The sequence below is a fragment of the Cricetulus griseus genome, chromosome 3 (genome assembly GCF_003668045.3).
Source record: "Cricetulus griseus strain 17A/GY chromosome 3, alternate assembly CriGri-PICRH-1.0, whole genome shotgun sequence".
NCBI classification, from domain to species: domain Eukaryota; kingdom Metazoa; phylum Chordata; class Mammalia; order Rodentia; family Cricetidae; genus Cricetulus; species Cricetulus griseus.
The window spans coordinates 55623408-55643370 of NC_048596.1; the positions used below are offsets into that span (position 1 = coordinate 55623408).

The following is a 19963-nucleotide window of genomic DNA, read 5'->3' on the forward strand; positions in this document are numbered from 1 at the left end:
TCTTAACCCCTGAGCCATTTCTCCAGCCCCACATGGGCTGTCTTAAGTAACACTTAGGCTACCCTGGAAGCTGGAGCCCGGTGGGCCAAATGCAGTCTCTTTCTAGTCCCAAGTGTCCCTTGTCGTGCAGGGCACATACTCACCCCATAGAGAGTCCATATTGTCATGGGGGACAACTGAATCCTGTCCCATGCCTGGAACACAGGCAGGATGGCAGGAGGAAGACAAATGTCCAGATGGTTACCAAGGCCAAGAAAATTTTCCAAGCCTTTGAATGTGAGCATCTTTCTCAGATATGCAGAGGAAGAGGAGGAAGGGGCCCTCTGTGTTGTGTTATCCCTAGTCAGGGTTTTCACTCTATGAGAGAAGAAGCTCCATCCATCTGAATTTGCCCACATCTCTCTTGAGTGACAGGACACACCAGCAATCAGCCACCTTAGTTAAGATATGTTGCCTGCTTAGACAACCTTGTCTGATGGCCTCCTCTACTTGTCCTGTGTTGGCTGCTCGAGAGTTCTTCCTGGCCCCTGGGGAGAGCCAGAGCTATGGCTGAAGCACAGCTGAAACTGGCTCCTTTTTATTTCCTGGGGTTCTATCATTGACTGACTTCCCTCAGAGCAAGGGGGCTGAGTCTAGGAGATGGTGGCTACTCTTTTCCCCAAACCCTGCATTAAGCCAGAACTCACCTGAGCCCTGCCCATCTTTCCTCTCCTGTACTTTCCAGCTACATCTATTGGACTGAGTGGGGCGGCAAGCCGAGGATCGTGCGGGCCTTCATGGATGGGACCAATTGCATGACGCTGGTAGACAAGGTGGGCCGGGCCAATGACCTCACTATTGACTACGCCGACCAGCGACTGTACTGGACTGACCTGGACACCAACATGATTGAGTCCTCCAACATGCTGGGTGAGGGCTGGTGACCTCAGGGCTGTGGTATGGGCGCTGAGTGGCAGGGCTCTGGTTTCACTCTCCTTACACATGCTAGGCTACTCTGGATTATGAACCACTTGGCATCCCAAAGGTATGGGCATAGCCACAAGCATTCTTCTCTCTCTTGTATATCTCCATCTATCCCTGGTATCCTGAGCCAGGAGTGGTATTTCACCCTCTACCACATGGTAGTCCTTTTTATTAGTGGGGAAACTGAGACTGGATATGTCATAGGACTTGTCTGAGATCACCCAGCAAGGCTACTTTAGATATCCTCAGGGCCAGATTTGTCCTCTGTCACCCAGTAGCATAAGCTCCTCCTCGATGGCCGTACCCTCCTAATCTTTGTATTTAAAAGCTAAGTTTTAAATACATGGTATTCGTCTTTTAGGATCTGAATATTTTTGTGCATGTTTTTGCTTTTTAGAAATAATTTTCGGCTAGGATGTAGCTCTGTTGGTAGAGTGCTAGCTGAGCATGCATGAAACCTATGGGTTTTGTCCCCATCCCCTGCATCACATAAACTAAGTGCGACAATATAGCCTATAATCCCAGGACTCAGGAGGTGGAGGCAAGAGGTCATCTGTGGTAACATAGGGAACTTGAAGCTAGCCTGGGATGCACAAGGCTGGCCGGCCGGCTGGCTGGCTGACTGGGTGGGTGGATGGATAAATAGATAGATAGAGACCTGGTTTTTGATTGTTTTAAGACAGGGTTTCTCTGTTGTGTGCCCCTCACTGCTCAAGAACTAGTTCTGTAGACCAGGGTGGCCTCAAACTCATGAAGATCTGCCTGCTTCGCCTCTCAAGTGCTGGGATTAATGTGTCTGTCACCACTGCCGGGCTGTTGAGAGCTGTTTTTGAAAATAACTTTCCTTTAAGTTATACTACTTATGTTTTTCTGCTTTTTCTGATATGACAAGCTTGTTCTCGTATCACAAGCTTATTTTCGTTAGTACTATTTGTGCCTTGACTAAAACACATGAAGAGACATGGGCCTGCAGCACCAGAGTATAAAGTGTAGATGTGCAGGCTGGACCTGTGCCTGGTCCAGGGGCTCTGAGAATCTTTAGGCTCCTTCCTTGCCTAGAACCTTGTTCTAGAACCTTGTTTTAGAACCTTATTCTGCTCTGCTCTGCCAGGCCTGTTCCCTGTCTCTCCTTGACACATGGCCTCAAGTCGGCTGTGTGTTGGGTGGCACCAGTACACTGAGCCCCTGGTAAAAGGTAGAACAGGAAGACAGATCTGCCCAGTTCACTCTATGTCATCCTGCTCTTGGGAAGGCTGGGATTTCTCTGCAAGATCTCACACATCTGTCCTTTTCCATTGCTGGGAGTCTCCTTGGGGACATTGTAGCCGTGTGAGTGTGGGGTCAGGTATAAATGGTCCATGTGCTGGATTAGATAAAATGGAGCCAGGCATGCTGACTCATTCCTAGAATCCCAGCAGTTGGCAGGCTGAGCCAAGACGATCGTTGTGAATTTGAGGCCAGCCTAGGCTACAGAGTAAGTTCTATGCCTGCCTAGGCTGCAAAACTGAAGCACTGTCAGAATAAACAAAGAAACCAAGTTACTTTCTGCTGATTGTCCTGTGAGTGTCCTTTGGCTGATGTTATATGGGTTTCTCCCTGATTACACTGGGTGGATTTGCCACCTAGGGGGATAGCCATCCCGATTCCTGAAACTGCTCAGGCTTTTCTGCTGAGATTCCTGGAACGAGGTTAGCTTGACTCTCCTAGAACTTCCCTGAGCTTGTTGGCCTTACAGCTCTCTACTGACCTCTTATTGTGTTGTGTCCCCACACAGGTCAGGAGCGCATGGTAATAGCTGACGATCTGCCGTACCCCTTTGGCCTGACACAGTACAGTGATTACATCTACTGGACTGACTGGAACCTGCATAGCATTGAGCGGGCCGACAAGACCAGTGGGCAGAACCGCACCCTCATCCAGGGCCACCTAGACTTCGTCATGGACATATTGGTGTTCCACTCCTCCCGTCAGGACGGCCTCAATGACTGTGTGCACAGCAATGGCCAGTGTGGGCAGCTATGCCTTGCCATCCCTGGAGGCCACCGCTGTGGCTGTGCTTCACATTACACGCTGGACCCCAGCAGCCGCAACTGCAGCCGTAAGTGCCTTGATGCCCACTGCACGCCCCATGCCTTAGCCCCTTAGAAAACCTGGTACTGTGGGCTGAGATGGAAGAGAAGTCTGGGTGTCTTTTGTACATGAATGTTAGGCAGGTCATACACTGCACAGGCTTCATGGTACTATACGCTTGATAGTGCCAGACTCGCTGAGGGCAAACCCCTTAGGTTCCTGGTTCTGTGGGGAGGGTCTTTGAATGTAGAATCCTTTAGGAGATTGGGGGAGGGAACATCTTAGTGTATTGCCAACGCTGTCTTGAGTGCTTCCCCCATTTGATCCTCAGGCTTATAGGGTTGAGTATCCCAGTTATAGAACCTGGGGCACAGAGATGTGCAGCTACCTGCTCAAGTCTGTACAGCTGAGACGGTTGGAGCCACCAGAATGGCTCCTGAGTCTGCATTCTTGACCTTGATGGTGGCTTCACAAGAGCCTGTACAGTCCCCTTCTTACTGTCCCAATAGGTGTGCCGGTGTTGTCACATCCATGGGAGGGAACATGAGATTCAGAAGGCCAGGGGGTGATGTCCTTGTAGCCTTCTGTGAGCACAGCTGTGTCCTGACACCAAGCTCTTTTGTGATGTTGGTGGAGATCCAGATACAGTTTCACCTCTACACAGAACTGTACAGTTCTTAGGGTCTCTGTCACCTGGGTCTCTTGCAGCCTCCATAATAGCTGTTTTGCCTTTCCCTGTTCAATCAGTGAGGACCCTGAAGTTTGAAAGGACAGAAAATGTTCCCAACACTGAGCTTGTCTGAAGTGGTCCAGGGCCAGAGCTTGGCCTCCCAGGAGTTTTTATTTTATTTTATTTTATTTTTGTTTATTATCTTATGTATGTAGAAGTTTCACTTACATGTATATCTGTGCACCACATGTGTGCATAGTGCCCAGAGAGGCCAGAAGAGGACCTTGGATGCTCTGGTATTAGCGTTAAAGACAGTGTGAGATGCCATGAAGGTGCTGGAATTGGAACCTAGATCCTCTGGAAGAGCAACCAGTTCTTTTTTTTTGAGACAAAGTCTCACTGTGTAGCTGGCCTGGGATTTGCTGTGTAAATAAGACTGTCCTCAAACTCATAGAGATCCACCTGCCTCTGCTTTCCTGAGTGCTGTATGTGCCCATGCCCTGCTGAGGCTGTGCTCTTCTAGGACAGATAGAGGTACAGAAACAAAAGCTCTTACTTCCTAGGGTGTTGGGACAGTGGCTTGGATTTCAAACTACCTACCCTAATCCCCTGTTCCTGGATACTGCCTGGTGGCTTAGTTTCTGAATCTGGGCAGCTGGTCTTGGGCCTCAGGGTCTGTGCTCCCTGCTGGGAAGGAGAAGCCAGCCTACTTTCTGATCTCTCCAGAAGCAGTTTTCCCACTTCTGGTGTCTGTGAGCGCCTACATTCAATTTCATACACCTACACTCAGACACACATACACACTCACACATATAATTTTAAAAATAATAAAAACCCATCTTAAAATTATCCCTGGGGCTGGGAATGAGGAGTTCGAGGCCACTCTATGCTACGTGAGACGCTATTTCCAAAAATAAACAAACAAAAATTGTATTAATCTATTCAGAACAACCATACAGACTTTGGGGTGGTAACAGAAACAGCCATGACAGAGAGAGTAGAAGACCCATCACTTGGGCCAGCTGACTGCTCTGTGTCTAAGGGGTCCAGTGGAAACAGGCGCTGGTCTGTTTACCACACTGGCTGTTGTACCCTGGCCCCAGGTCTCAGCTTCCACTCACTGATGTTCTCCGCTTGGTCTGTCCAGCACCCTTAGCTTGCTGATGCTGTGGCTCAGTCTTTCTGTACAGTGCCCTCAGCTTGCTGATGTTTGATGCTTGGTTTGTCTGTCCAGAGAACTTAGCTTGCCACGCTTGCTGCTCCATCTATTTGTCTAGCTCTTTGCTTGTACTTGCAGATGCTTTCTGCTTAGTCTGTCTGTCCCGCCCCAGCGCCCTCAGCTTGCTGATGCTCGGCGCTCGGTCTGTTTGTCCCACTCCAGCGCCCTCCACCTTCTTGCTGTTCAGCCAGAAATTTGCCATCAGCCGGATGATCCCTGATGACCAGCTCAGCCCAGACCTTGTCCTGCCCCTGCATGGGCTGAGGAATGTCAAAGCCATCAACTATGACCCACTGGACAAGTTCATCTACTGGGTGGATGGGCGCCAGAACATCAAGAGGGCCAAGGATGACGGTACCCAGGTAGGTTCTCCTCGGGGCAGGGTGTGACATACAAGCTGTTCTCCCTTTCTGGGCAGGGCTTGCAGCAAACAAGGATTTAGAGTCTGGTTATGTAATTGTAGGTGTGATCCTGGGCATATGAAACCCTGGACTGTGGTTAGGAGAAACTGGATTTCCCAGTTGTTGATATTGTGGGGTGGGGTGGTGATGGGCCAAGCTCTGAGGATCTTTTGGCCAAGGTGGTTTTCTTTTCTCAGGGTTCATACAACATTCATTTATTTTATAGGGTTCATGCAGTCAGTCTCTGTGTGTGTGTGTGTGTTTGTGCGAACATGGCTTGAGACAGCAATATCAGCTGTGGTTCCATAGGAGCCATCTACAAGGTTTCACCGGGACCTGGGGCTCATTGATTAGCCTAGACTGCTGGTTAACAAGCCCCAAAGATTTGCCTGTCTCCACCTCTCAAGTGCTAGGATTACAAATGCATGTCACTGTGCCCAGCTCTCCTATGTGGGTGCTGCCCCTCATGCTTGCACGACAAGTGTTTTTCCCAGCCTATCTCTTGGGCAGGTAATTCTGCCATGTAATAAGCATCATCCTGAAAGTTCCAAGTCTGTGCCAAATTACCCAACAGAAACACTTGGGCTTGTGGAATAAAGAGGGGTGGGCCTGGTACTCAGAAACTATTAGAAGGGCTGGAAAGAAGGCTCAGTGGTTAAGTGCACTGGCTGCTCTTCCAGAAGACTGAGTTTGATTTCCAACACCCACATAGCTCACAGCTGTCTGTAACTCCCGTCCTAGGGGATCCAGTGCCCTCTGGCCACCTTGGACACCAGGCATGCACATAGTACTCAGATATGTATGCAGGCAAAATAAATAATAGTGATTTTAACACCCCCCCCCCAAAAAAAAAAAAAAAAAAACTCTGTCAGTGACACATAGACAGTAGGATGGGATTGTGGGAAGTGTTAGAGCTCCTTTGCCTGGCCAGTTACTCCTTCCGCTGTGGGTGTAGAGCATCAGAGATTGCAGTATGTGGGCATTATGAAATGGAAGCATCATGGGAAGCAGGGCAGGAAGTTATGGTTGCAGGTGTGGCTAGATGTGGCTCATAGCATATGAATGGAGGTATGTGTGTCATCCAGTCTTCTTGGAGCCACATGCCAGGACAAGTGTCTACATTCACTTTTTTCCTGTGTGTATGTGTGTCTGTGTGTCTGTGTGTCTGTGTGTCTGTGTGTGTGTCTGTCTGTCTGTCTGTCTGTCTGTCTTGTATGTGTAGGGTGCATGTTTCTGTGCAAATGGGTATGTGTGTGTGTGTGTGTGGGGGGTCCTGTCATTGGTGTTGGGAATCATCTTCCATTGATCATACATCTTACTCACTGAGGCAGGATCTGTCAATCAAACTGATAGTCTTGCTGCTCTACTTGCTCTGGGGATCCCCTGTCTGCCTTCTGGGCCTGTCATGCCCACCCTGCATTTTGGTGAATTTCTGAGACACTCAACTCCAGTTCTCATGTATGTGCTGCCAGCACTTTAACCCTCTAGCCACTTCCTCTACCCTTAGTGTTTGTTTGTTTGTTAAGACCAGTTTTTCTGTATCCCAGGTTGGCCTCAAACTCAGTTTCTGTCCAAAGCTGGCTCCTCATCCTCCCGTTTGCTATTTTCTGGGTACTGGGACTATATTTGTGTGCTACTACACCTGGGTTCTTCATTCTTTTTGTGTTTCTCATAAATGAAATTGTATATTATCAAATTTTAAACCTCAATTTTATTTAAAGATTTCTTATGTTTATCTATTTAGTTATGTGTATGTGTGTGAGCAAGTCACATGGTTTATCTGTGGAGGTTGGAGGAACTTGTGGAAGTCAGCTCTTTCCTTCAACATATGAAACCTGGGCATCAAACTCCAGTGACAGGCTTGGCATCAATTGTCTTTACCCACTGAGCCATTTCGTCAGTTTAGTGTTCTCTCTCTCCCTCCTTTTTGTCCCCTACCCCCATCTTGGAGACAGAGTATCTCTCTGTAGCCCTGGATTGTAGCTGGCATTTCTTTTTCACCAGGACCCACCACTCTTTAGCCCCAAATAAACATATGGCACAGAGATCTGCTTCCTTCTGCCTCCCTAGTGCCGGGATTAAAGGCGTGTGCCATCCCACCCATCTACTCTATTTCTTTTTGACCACTTTATTCCCTTTCCTTTCTGTCCCATGCCTATGTATATTTTTACACTATATTAATTTACAAGGTGTTGGCAGGCAGCTAGTGCTTCTTACTGGTTAGCTCTGTTATGTGGAAATTTGTGCAACCCATGTTGGTGACACCATTTTGTTATTCGAGTTTCCCCTATCTGTTTGGCCCCAAATAAGCCGCAAGATGTTATATTAATTATAAAACTGTTGGCCAATGACTAGGGCTTCTTATTGACTACCCCTGTCTTTATTATTAATCTATTTCCATAAATATATGTATTTCCACATGGAGAATGCCTAGACCTGTTACTCCTTTGGCAGCTACATAGCATCTCCTCTCGGTCTCTCTGCCTACCTTTCCTAGAATTCTCATCTCTTAGTCCCACCCATTTCCCTGCCTCTATTGGCCAAACTGTGGGGTTTTTTTGTTTGTTTGTTTGTTTTGTTTTGTTTTTGTTTTTCGGGACAGGGTTTCTCTGTGTAGCTTTCAAGCTTAGCTTAGCACTTGCTGTGGAGACCAGGGTGGCCTTGAACTCACAGAGATCCGCCTGCCTCTGGCTCCCGCATGCTGGGATTAAAGGCGTGCGCCACCAATGCCCGTGCAAACTGTGTTTTATTCATGAACCAATAAGAGAAACATATACAGAAGGACATTCCCCATCACTGGATGTCCTGGAACTTGTTATGTACACCAGACTGGCCTGGAACTCACAGATATCTCCTTGTCTCTGCCTCTCAAGTGCTGGGATAAAAGGCATGTGCCATCACATCCAGTCAGCCTAGTTTTCAAATCTAACAGGGGTGAGCCTTCCAAATGTTCGTGACCAGTCCAGGAAGGAAACACATACAGGAGCAACCAAGCCTGCCTCAGGGAGCCTTTTCCAAGATGCCTTTTACACAAGCTATAGAACCCAGGGGCCCCTTTGCTAATGTGGTGTGACAAGTTCATGCTTCGCTACAGCTAAGAGAAGAAGAGCTCACTCCCATGGGCTGGTTAACAGATCTTCCCTGGGACTCTGGGAATGTAGCTTTTTGTTTTTGTTTGTTTGTCTTTTGTGCCAGGCTGTTACTGGAAACTAGTAGGATCCCTTTGAGCCAGAGGTAATTTTTTATTGCTGTGATAAAACACCCCAATGAAAATAACTTATGAAGAAAAGATTTGTCTCACAGTTCAAAGCAGTCTATTAGAGCTCGAGGTAGTGGTCACATTTTATCCAAGTCAAGAAGCTGCATGCTGGCTTCCTCACTCGGGAGACAGAGTCAGCTGGATCTCTGTGAGTTGTTGTAGAACAGCCAGAATGGCTTCGTGAGATACTATCTCCAAACAACAAAGCAGCAGCAGCAGCAGAGAGCAATGGATACTGCACTTTGTTTTCTTTCCTTTACAGTTTTTTTTTTTAATTTTTTTTTTTTTTTTTTTAATTGAAGCAGGGAGTATTTGCCACGACCTATGTGGTGGTGGGGTCACAAGGCTATCTGGGAGAGTCCTTTCCTTCTACCATGTGGGTTCCACTTACAACCCTCCACCCCATCTCTGTCGGTTGTGAAAATGAGTGGTTGGCACTTTAACTCCATGCTGGGCTAGTGGCTCCAGGCTGTCATCTGCCTGACAGTCATCTTGAGTCCTAACTCATGCCCGTAGCTTCTCTGCAAGAAAACTCCATGGTATGAATTTCCTGGATTCTTGGAACCATCTGCCGCAGTCCTCTTGCCTTCCTCAGACACCTTCCTACAGGCGTACATCCTTCCTATTTCTCTCTGCCCTGTTTCCGTGATTGCCCCAGGTTCCACTCTGCCTGCACCTCTGCCTACTGGTCATTTGCTGTGTACCCTTACCCTACTTCACACTCCACACCCCAGTAGCCCCAACACCTACCCCTGGGCCCCTCGCATGACTCCGCAGCCTGGGTCCCTTCTCCATGGAGCAAGAAGAGACGTAGCCCTGTTGTCTCCATCTCCACTATTCTGGCTACTGAATTAAAAGAACAAGGTTTGAGCATCCAAAGCCAAGAGCCTGAGTCGTTAACAGTGGTAATGAAGGGAGATAGAGGTTGGGTTTCTGTCCTGTGCCTATCTGGTTGACAGCCTGCCAGTGTTTTCTGGTGGATTCCCTCCAGAGGCCTGGAGTCCCAGGTCCTGTTGGAGCTCTTCCTTGTTCTGTGAATTCTTTTCTTCCTTCCTTCCTCCCTTCCTTCCTTTTCTTTTCTTTTCTTTTCTTTTCTTTTCTTTTCTTTTCTTTTCTTTTTGAGACAGGGTTTCTCTGTATAGCCTTTGCTATCCTGGAACTCGCTTTGTAGACTAGGATGACATTGAACTCAGAGATTCTGTGTTTACCTCCTGTGTACTGGGATTAAATGCGTGTGCTATGACTATCCAGACGTTCTGTGAATTTTCAAGTGGACATGCCATTAAGATCTAAGTTGAGGGCCACCAAGAAGTCTCAATGGATAAAGGTGCTTGAAATAATGTCTGGTGGATGACTTGAGTTCAAATCCTAGGACTCACATGGATGAAGGAAAGAATCAGCTCTCATAAATTGTCCTTTGAGCTCCATGCATGTGCTGTGAAATGTGCATGCACACACATAACACCCACAAAACCAAACAAACAGATGTTTGTTTTTAAACAGCCATGTCTGGAGGAAATGCCTCAGATTGTTGGAATCTTCACGCTGAGGCTGAACTTGGGACTTCTGCTCTCCTCCGGGTTTACTGTACATGACAGTGGTGGTGCATTCTTGGTCTGCTTCCTTCCTTCTCACAGCCTTCTACACTGACCTCTCCCAGCCAAAGTTTGAGTCCAGACAGACAGCCACACGATCTCAGCATTGACATCTACAGCCGGACACTATTCTGGACCTGTGAGGCCACCAACACCATCAATGTCCACCGGCTGGATGGGGATGCCATGGGAGTGGTGCTTCGAGGGGACCGTGACAAACCAAGGGCCATTGCTGTCAATGCTGAGCGAGGGTAGGTGGCCCAGGGTGGGCAGGCCCTGGATTTAGGGCTGCATCCTGCTTAGGCATGTAGTCACTCACTGGCCCCTGTGTGACTATGGTGCTGGCCTCTTGGGGCTAGGCAGTATTTTCAGCATTGTATCCAGGATCCCCAACTGCATGAGCAGAAGGTAAAGTCTGAATGGGGTGAGAGTGGAGAACTCAGGAGATGTGAGCCCTGCTGCATGGCCTTGTATCTGTAATCTGTCCAAGTTGGGACTGCACACGTTCTGCCCCAGACACAACTCAAAATGTGTCATTCCTTGAATCTCCCAGTACCCTACCTATTGGTACTCAGGGTGCCTGGTTTGAGAGGAACAAGTGCCCATGAAGCTCAAGGAAAAGCTGATCTTGCCTCAGGCAGGAGTTTGATGGCCTTTAAGTCTTGTAGGGCTGACATGTAAAGGCAGTGTTACCTATGAGGTTCCTGATGAGGGCAAGGATGCCAGAGTTCAAATCCTGACTTCTGCACTTAACTGCTCCTTGGCTGTGGGCAGGTGATGCAGTCCCTCAGAGTCTTGGTGTCCTTTTCTGTGACCATGAGGAAGATGGTATAAGTACTTCAGCCTACAAGTGGAGCCTGAGTTGTTGGAGGACAGCTGTTTAGGAGATAATGGATCACCCTCTGAGGAGATGGGCATGGGGATGCTCCTTGGCAGTTTGTGCAGGGGTATAGACAAATGTCTGTGGCAACCATGTTTTGCCACTTACTGTCTTACAGCCCAGAGGTCCACAGTACAGTTATTGCCAGGGCCCCTTCCTTTGATGCAATGTGGGACATTCTGTCATCTGTGGTGGCTGCAGATGTTCCTTGACCTGCCCCATCATTCCACACTTCCCCTCTGACCATACTGTCTTTCTGTGCTCTATGGCCATCTCTATTTCTCTTCAGCAGCCTCTCACTGGATTCGGGGTCCACCCTCTCACACAAGGATTTCATCTCAATCCTCATATTTTCAAAGACCCCATTTTCAAAGAGGCTTACATCGTGACTCCCCAGGATGGCATAAATTTGAGGGACACTATTTCCACAAGAGGTTTGACTCATTAGCCTATAGTACCAACTGTGAGAGGCTGGGGCTGCTGATTGGACAGCAGTAGGGTCAGGCTGGGCTGGGGCTAAGCAGGCAATGAGAGCTTCCAGCGCCTGCTCTTTACCCACCGCTGCCATGCCCTGTTGCCACAGGTACATGTACTTCACCAACATGCAGGACCACGCGGCCAAGATTGAACGGGCCTCCCTGGATGGCACCGAGCGTGAGGTTCTCTTCACCACCGGCCTCATCCGTCCCGTGGCCCTCGTGGTGGACAACACTCTGGGAAAGCTCTTCTGGGTGGATGCAGATCTAAAGCGTATCGAAAGCTGTGACTTGTCAGGTAGGTCTCCTGGATGCCTCTAGTCATTGTGTCCTCTGTCAGCAACCTGTAGGTGTGACTCTCCCATGAGCCCTCAGCTTTCCTTGTTACAAGTAGGGGTAACAGCTACCACCTTGTCCCAGGCCTGCTGTGAGCCTAGCATTGTGCTGTAGCTCTGTATGTTCATGCATATTCCTAACACCATGGGAGCCTGGGTGTGAGCCCTGGACTGTGGAGAAGCAGGATTTGGTACTTAGGAGGGATCCTTGCAACTTTTCACCTAATAAAAGCTGTGTGACTGGGAGGTGGCTCAGTGGGCAAAGAGCTTGCTGTGGAACATAAGGATCTAAACTCTGATCCCCATACTCATGTGAAAAGACAGGGACTGTGGCACATGCCTAGGAGCTGGTTGTTGGGAAGGTCTATTAGTCTTTCTGGCCCTCCAGTCTAGCCAAATTAGTGAGCTCTAGTTTCAGTAAGAGCTCCTGTCTCAAATAATAAGGTGGAGAACCAGCCAGATGACTCCGTGAATAAAGGCCCTTGCCACCAAGCCTGTTGACAAGAGTTTGGTCCTCAGAACCCACATGGTGAAGTTGAGACCTGACTCCACCTACATGTTGTCCTCAGTGACATGTATCCCTGCTCCCAAATATACACATACACACGTAAATGTAATAAAAAATAAGGTGGCTGGAGAGATGGCTCAGTGATTAAGAGCACTGGCTCGTCTTGCAGAGGATCTGAGTTTAGTTCTCTACATTGACCTGACACAACCATCTGTAACTCCAGGTCTAGGAGATCTAGTGCTTTCTTCTGGCCTCCTTTGGACACTGTAGGCTTCTGTCATACAAACATACATGCGGGCAAAGCACCCATATGCACGAAGTAAAAACAAATAAATATTTAAAAATGCTGTGGATGTAGGGCTGGAGGTGGCTCAGTAGTTAAGAGAACCGACTGTTCTTCTAGAGGACCCGATTCTATTCCCAGCACCCATGTGACAGCTCATAACTGTCTGTAACTCAAAGATCTGACACCCTCACACAGACATACATACAGACAAAACACAAATGCACATAAGAATAAGTTATTTTTTAAAAAGCTGTGTGCAGTGATGCACACCTTTAATCACAGCATTTGAGAGACAGAGGCAGGTGGATCTCTGTGAATTTGAGGCCAGGCTGGTCTACACGAAGAACTTCAGGATAGCAAGGTCTATATACAGTGGCCTTGTCTCAATAAACAAATAAATAAAAACCTTAAAAAGATAAATGAGATGTAGAAATGATTGAGACTTCTGGCCTCACATGCATACACACATGTATAAAGATACCTCCTCCACACACTGCCCCCCCAACACACACACACAATGGATGGGGACAGGAAGCACCATGTTTACAGAAGACAGTGACCATGTGGTATGACTTGAACCCAAGGCCAGCCCTTGTGGGAGCAGTCTGCTTCCATGGTCTCTGCCCCAGCTCCCAGCTCTGGAAATCACAGAAAAACCCTAGTCTCCCTCCTGGCCCTTTCTTTAAATCTCCATTCTCCTGAGCCCCGTGGGTCTGGCTCAGCTGCCACTCATGAAGTCTTTGTGCTACCCATAGGGGCCAACCGCCTGACCCTGGAAGATGCCAACATCGTGCAGCCAGTGGGTCTGACGGTGCTGGGCAGGCACCTCTACTGGATCGACCGCCAACAGCAGATGATTGAACGTGTGGAGAAGACCACTGGGGACAAGCGGACTAGGGTTCAGGGCCGTGTCACCCACCTGACAGGCATCCATGCTGTGGAGGAAGTCAGCCTGGAGGAGTTCTGTATGTGAGAGGGGACACCATTTGTGATAGGTCCTCTGGGGGGAGGGTGACACTTCTTGGAGACTGTTGAATCATCCCTGCTGAAATCAGATTGGTTACTGGTGTAAGAACCATGTGCCTAAGGAGGTCTTGGGCTCAGCACTGAAGGCCAGTATGTGTCCTAGTATTTTCATCTGCAGTCATTTGTGTTTACTGCTATACAGAAGTCCAAGCCTGTTCTTTGTTTAATTCTTTCTTGTCTGTCTGTCTGTCTGTCTGTCTTCTAACATTTACCTACCTAGCAATCCCAACCTATCCATCTGTCCATCTCTCTCATCTGTCTGTATCCATCATCTATTTATCTACTTTTAAGGTATAGTCTCTACAGGTAGCCCAGGCTAGCCTGGAATTCTCGACAGTCCTCCGGCCTCAACCTCCTGAGTGCTGGAATTCTCCAACCCCCCCCCTCTCTGTGTGTGTGTGTGTGTGTGTGTGTGTGTGTTTCTCACATGCATGCTCACACGTTAATTCCGCTGTGTTTCTCATGGGTCTGTGGTGAGGCAGTGTGCTTCGTGACAATAATTAGGTGATGAAGCAAGGCTGCATGTACATGATTCATGGCTTGGAACCCAGACAAAGGGAGAGATGGCTTCCTACTATCTCCTTTGAAAACATGCTCCCGCCGGGCGGTGGTGGTGCATGCCTTTAGTCACAGCACTCGAGAGGCAGAGGCAGGGGTATCTCTTTGAGTTTGAGACCAGCCTGGTCTACAAGAGCTAGTTCCAGGACAGCCTCCAAAGCCACAGAGAAACCCTGTTTCGGAAAAAAAGAAAAAAAAGGAAGACATGCTCCCAATGATACAGAGATCCCCCACTAGGCTCCAGCTGTGTTGTTTTTCAGTCCTTGGAATTAAATTCATGTCTCTCATGCATGCTGCTCAAGTATTCTACCCTTGACCTACATCTCCAACTAGGTCCCACTCTTTAAAGGTTCTGCTGCCTCTCACTAGTGCCTCCATGGCTGTAGTCTACCTCTCTTAGGAAGCACAAGTCTCTGGGTTCCAATTAAAGACAAAAGAACAGAAAGGAGCCTTCTGGCTGCTCCACAGGCTGGCACAAAGCCTTTGTGAGTTGCTTATCCAAATATGGCAGTCCTTCTTATCAGCTGCTCAAATCCCTGATTTCCCATGTTGCCCCAGGAACACACTCTGCTTTCTCAGGGTTCAGGATTGGGGCTGCCCCTCCATGCTGCTGTTCCTCAGTGTGGTCCAGGCCCTTGTGGCTAAGCAGGTCTGTACCTGGAGCCCTTCCTGTCTCCCTGATGTCCCTGTCCCTCTATTGGAATCACTCCTGCTACCTGCTAATTCTCCCTCCAGGACTCAGCTTTCACCTTGGCTGTCCCTTTGCTGGGACCATGGTCACATCTCCTGCATCCCTTGTACAGGTGTGCTCAACATTTGACAATGTGATAAAATGTTGTCCACAAAACCCATCCTCGAAATTAACACAATCAAGTTGCCAAAAAACAAAAACAAAACAGAAAAAAACCTCTTTTTTTTTTTTTTTTTTTAAATTGTTTGTAGGGGTGGGACCATACATGCCATGGAACATGTGCAGGTCAGAGAACAACTTTGTGGATTTGAGTCTCTCTTTCTTCCCTTATGTGGGCATCCTAAATAGTTTTCCTGTGGCTGTGATAAACACCATGACCAAAAGCAGCTAGGGAAGAAAAGGGTGTGTTTGACTGACAGGTCACAGTCCATCATTGAAGGAACCCAGGGAGGAACTCAAGGCAGGAGTGGCGGCAGATGCATGGAGGAGCACTACTTAGTGGCTTGCTCCCATTACTTGCTCAGCCTTCTTTTTTACACCATCCAGGACTACCTGCCCAGGTATAATGCATCATTCAATAGTCAAGAAAATGCCCCCAGACACATGTCCACACACTAATCTGTTAGAGGCAGTTCGTCAATCAAGGTCCCTTCCCTCTTCAAATGACTCTAGGTTTTGTCAAATTGACAAAAAGCTAACTACCACAGTGGTTTCCAGGGGTTGAACTCAGGGATTGAACACACAGTTCCTTCACTTTCAGGGTCATCTCTCAGGCCTTGTCAAGATTTTTTAAGTAAGTTTCTGGTTGTATGTTGGGGGACATGCGTAGTTAGCCCTTGATGCATGCATGCATGCATGCATGTCATGTCAGCATGTCTCAAGTACTGGCTCAGTATTTCTACTGTGTGAGGAGGGAAATGGCTTATTGACCATGCTCATTTGCCCTGTTAATGCAGCTTGGGTTGAGGACAGAGCCCTTGACTTACTTGGTCATTTGTCATTTCTATTGCTCGACCCTATAGGTTGGGAATCCATAGCCAGAATCTGTAGACTAGCATATGGAATACAGGTGCTTTTGAGAGCAGAGCAGTTAGGCAATTTGCTTAAAGCTGGGTTGAGCTCTGAAGCAGGGAATTAGCCACCTTGGTTGGCTAGTGGCAGGTTTTCTGTCCTCTGGGTTGTTAGGGTGCTGGAGAAGTGAGTTCTGGGTAAATTGCTGCTGCCCAGAATGTGTATCTGCAGATACAGGGTAGAACATTTGTTGTCTAGCCAGGCACACTGGTGCATACTTACACACCTTGCACTCAGGAGGCTGAGGCTGGAGGATCACAACAAGTTAGAGGTCAGCCTCGTTTAGAAAATGAGTTCCAGGCTAGCCAGGGATACATAGCAAGACCCTGTCTTTATAAACAAAGCCAACAGGTTATATCTGTTCTCCTGGCTTCTTGCAAAGTCACAGACTCCTAGATGTCAACAGGCCTTCAGAATGACCATGGTGTAGTTGGAATGGTGACAGCTCTTGCCTGATAATGTCCACAGAAAGCCAGGTACTAGCTTTAACTCCATATAACTGAAGGAACAGAAGAACCAGGTAGCCTTTAGCGAAATAAGGTAAGAACTGGAGATGTCCTTGTGGAGACTTAATATAAGGTGAGGAGGGCAAGGAATTCTCAGGTGAACTCTCCTTCAGGGGTGTTGACCACCCAACATGCTTTCTTATGAGATTCTATGGCCAGACATGTCTGAGCCCTGGAGCAAAGCCATAGAGCAAAGTCTGACAGAATAGAGTAGCTACAGGAAACAGCCTGCCTGGGGACGTAAAAATTATTTATTTTGTGGTATTAACAGAGTAGGCCTGCTGACCTCTGCTGAGACTGCCTCAATTTTATAACTACACAGTCCTGGCTTAGCATCCAGAGGCACATATCTGCAATGTTGGCTCCCCGGATGCTGAGGCAGGAGGAACTAGAGTTAGAAAACAGCCAGGAATATATAGTAAGGCCTCTGTAAGAGAAAGGAAGGACAAGAGAGATGATTTAGTATGTAAGAACACTTGCTGTGCAAGCATGAGGTCCTGAGTTCAAATCCACTTTGCACCCACATAACAACCTCAGTGTAATCTGTAGCTTCAGCTCTCTGGCAGGTGTCTAGGATTATTGGGGTCAGCCTAGCTCCCAGTTCAGTGAGTCAATGCTTCAAGGGAATGAGGCAGAAAATGATGGGACAGCCAGCATCCTTTTGTTGGCCTCTGTGTGTACACACAGATGTGTAAATCCCCCCTACATGTGCATGTACACCACACACATGGAATGAAGCAAAAACCTAAGCTTAGGTTGTGGCTATAGCCCAGTTGGTAAAGGGTTTGCCCAGCATACACAAAGCTCTGGATTCAATCCCAGAATTCTGCACCTGCCCTTCTTCTGTCTTTGTGCTTGTCATTCTGTTTAAAGCACTTAGTCACCCACAATGACCTTGTCTCGAGATTCCTTACCTGTTACATCTTCAAAGGCTCCACTTCCAGTTAAGTTCATGCTTATAGGTCATAGGGGTCAGGACATGGACACATCCACTGTAACAGCAGAGAAAGCAGCAGACAGACAGTGTAGAGCCATGGTGGGAATGGTAGGGGTGCGGGTTAGGGAGACAGTCTGGGTATACTGCTGTTCAAAGTCTGTAATTGCTTCCAGATTCTATGTGCTCTTTTTAAAATATTTATTCATATAATTTATTTTGATCCTATTCATCCCCATTCTCCAGAGCCCTTACTGTTCCCTGACCCACCCCACCTACCTACCCACTCTTTTTTAATTTTAATTTTTTTAAATGCCTGGTTTTTTTGGGGTTTTTTTTTGTTTTTTTTTAGATTTTACTTATTATGTATACAATATTCTGCTTCCATGTATATCTGCACACCACCAGAAGAGAGCACCAGATCTCAAAACAGATGGTTGTGAGCCACCATGTGGTTGCTGGGAATTGAACTCAGGACCTTAACCTCTGAGCCATCTCTCTAGCCCTCTAATTTTAATTTTTTGAATAATCCATCAGCATTAATTTGTGCCATCCATATCATATGCTTATAGCTGTGGAATCATCCATGGGAGTATGGTTGACTTACCAGAAGCCACACCCTTACAGTGATGTGACTTCTCCAATCCCACAGGAGCCTCAACTGTCCTTAGCTCCTCATTTATAGATCGTGCTTCTGAATGAACAGACTGGGTTGACCTCAGTGCCGGCAACACAGCTGTGTGTTCATAGTACAACACTGCTGGCAGACTCCATTTATTTAAAAACAAAACAAAACAAAACAAAAATATTTTTATTTTCTGTGCATTGGCATTTTGCCTGCATGTGTGTCTGTGTGAGGGTGTTGGGTCTCCTTGAACTAGAGTTATAGACACTGAGGTGCCATGTAGGTGCTGGGACTTGAACCCTGTGTCCTATGGAATAGCAGCCAGTGCTCTTAACCACCAAGCCATCTCTCTAGCCCTGAGACTTGGTTTTTATATCAGTTTCCATGTTAGTATTGATCATCTGGGCTGCTGAAGGGATCAGTGAGATGGTCTTCAGTAGGAGTCTGGCCTTCACTTTGTGCACATGATGAACTCTGGAGGAAGGGAGTACCTGACCCTATTCCTTGTTGCTTTGTTCCTACAGCAGCCCATCCATGTGCCCGAGACAATGGTGGCTGCTCCCACATCTGCATTGCCAAGGGTGATGGAACGCCGCGTTGCTCATGCCCAGTCCACCTCGTGCTCCTGCAGAACCTGCTGACGTGTGGTGGTGAGTGACACCTTGACACCTTCTGTTGGGACTTTAAATGGGGAACCACGTCACTGCCCTGAATGGTTTAGGATGACAGTCCCTATGGCATCTAATCTCCAAAGCAGTCATGTCTTACTTATAGCCCCCCCCTAACATTTTTGTCTGTGCTCTTCCTGCATCTCACAGATTTTAATACATTTAGTTTTCAGATAGTGCTGGTTAATCTGAGCTGTTATTCCTCAGCCATCCACCTTGATTTTTTTAGCCAAGGTCTCTCACTAGGAACTTGAGTTGGCTAATTAGGCTAGGCTGTCTCCAGTGGCCCTGGAGACCCTCCTCTTGCTGCATCTTCAACACTGGAATTATAAGCTTGTGTCATTGTACCCAGCGATATATTTTTTTTTGTTGTTGTTTTTCATGACAGGGTTTCTCTGTGGCTTTGGAGGCTGTCCTGGCACTAACTCTTGTAGACCAGGCTGGTCTTGAACTCATAGAGATCCATTGCCTCTGCCTCCCGAGTGCTGGGATTAAAGTTGTGCGCCACCACCACCCAGTGCACCCAGTGTTTTAAACTGGATACTAGACTTGAACTTGGGTCCTCAGGCTTTTGTGGCATTTTACTAATCTCCACCCCAGTAGTTGAAATTTTTTTAAAATTTTTTAAAAAAATCTTGAGAGGCAACTACTTCAGCCTGGGTGTTGTTTAAAAGGTATGAGGTGTTGGCTCAACATTAAGTATTCTTGCTGGAAGGATTTGTTTGGTCTCTGGATACTTAGGAGTGTCCCAGCTATTTCTGCTCTAATTTGTACTCTAATTCCACTGTGGTCCAAGAACTTTCCTTGTGGGATTTCTGTTCTTTAAATGTATCGAAGTGTCCTATGTTCTCTGGTCTTGGTGGGTCCTTTATGTGCCCTTGAGGAGAATGGGGATTCTGCTGTTTTCAGGTGGAATATTCTAGAAAGACACTCTCAGTCTCACAGAAGGGGAAACAGAGGCTCACAGAAGGCAAGTGTCCACCCAAAGGTCATTCATCTTAGAAGTCAGAGTTTAGGATTTGAACCCATGTCTTCCTTGACCTGGTTCTTGATGACACACCACCATTAAAACCATGTAGCCCTGGGGAAAAGGAATAGAGAGAAGGGAAGCAGAAAGGCTAGAAGCACAGATCTGTTATTAGAGGACTAGAGAGGCTTTAGGAACAGTTCCAAACTCTGGCTACTATTGCAGAACAGGGTTCTAACACCCATCTGGAAGCTC

The 19963-nt window shown here is 47.5% G+C and overlaps 1 protein-coding gene across 1 annotated transcript in view; it reads left to right on the forward strand.

Moving 5' to 3' along the window:
- The window catches only part of Lrp5 (LDL receptor related protein 5), a 107849-nt gene that overhangs the window by 71245 nt on the left and 16641 nt on the right, over positions 1–19963 (forward strand). The window contains exons 11-17 of the mRNA XM_027408770.2: positions 725–909; positions 2738–3061; positions 5085–5284; positions 10220–10428; positions 11641–11831; positions 13418–13627; positions 18598–18723. Of these exons, the coding sequence (XP_027264571.1) occupies positions 725–909; positions 2738–3061; positions 5085–5284; positions 10220–10428; positions 11641–11831; positions 13418–13627; positions 18598–18723 (1445 nt within the window). The remainder of the gene's footprint in view (positions 1–724; positions 910–2737; positions 3062–5084; positions 5285–10219; positions 10429–11640; positions 11832–13417; positions 13628–18597; positions 18724–19963) is intronic.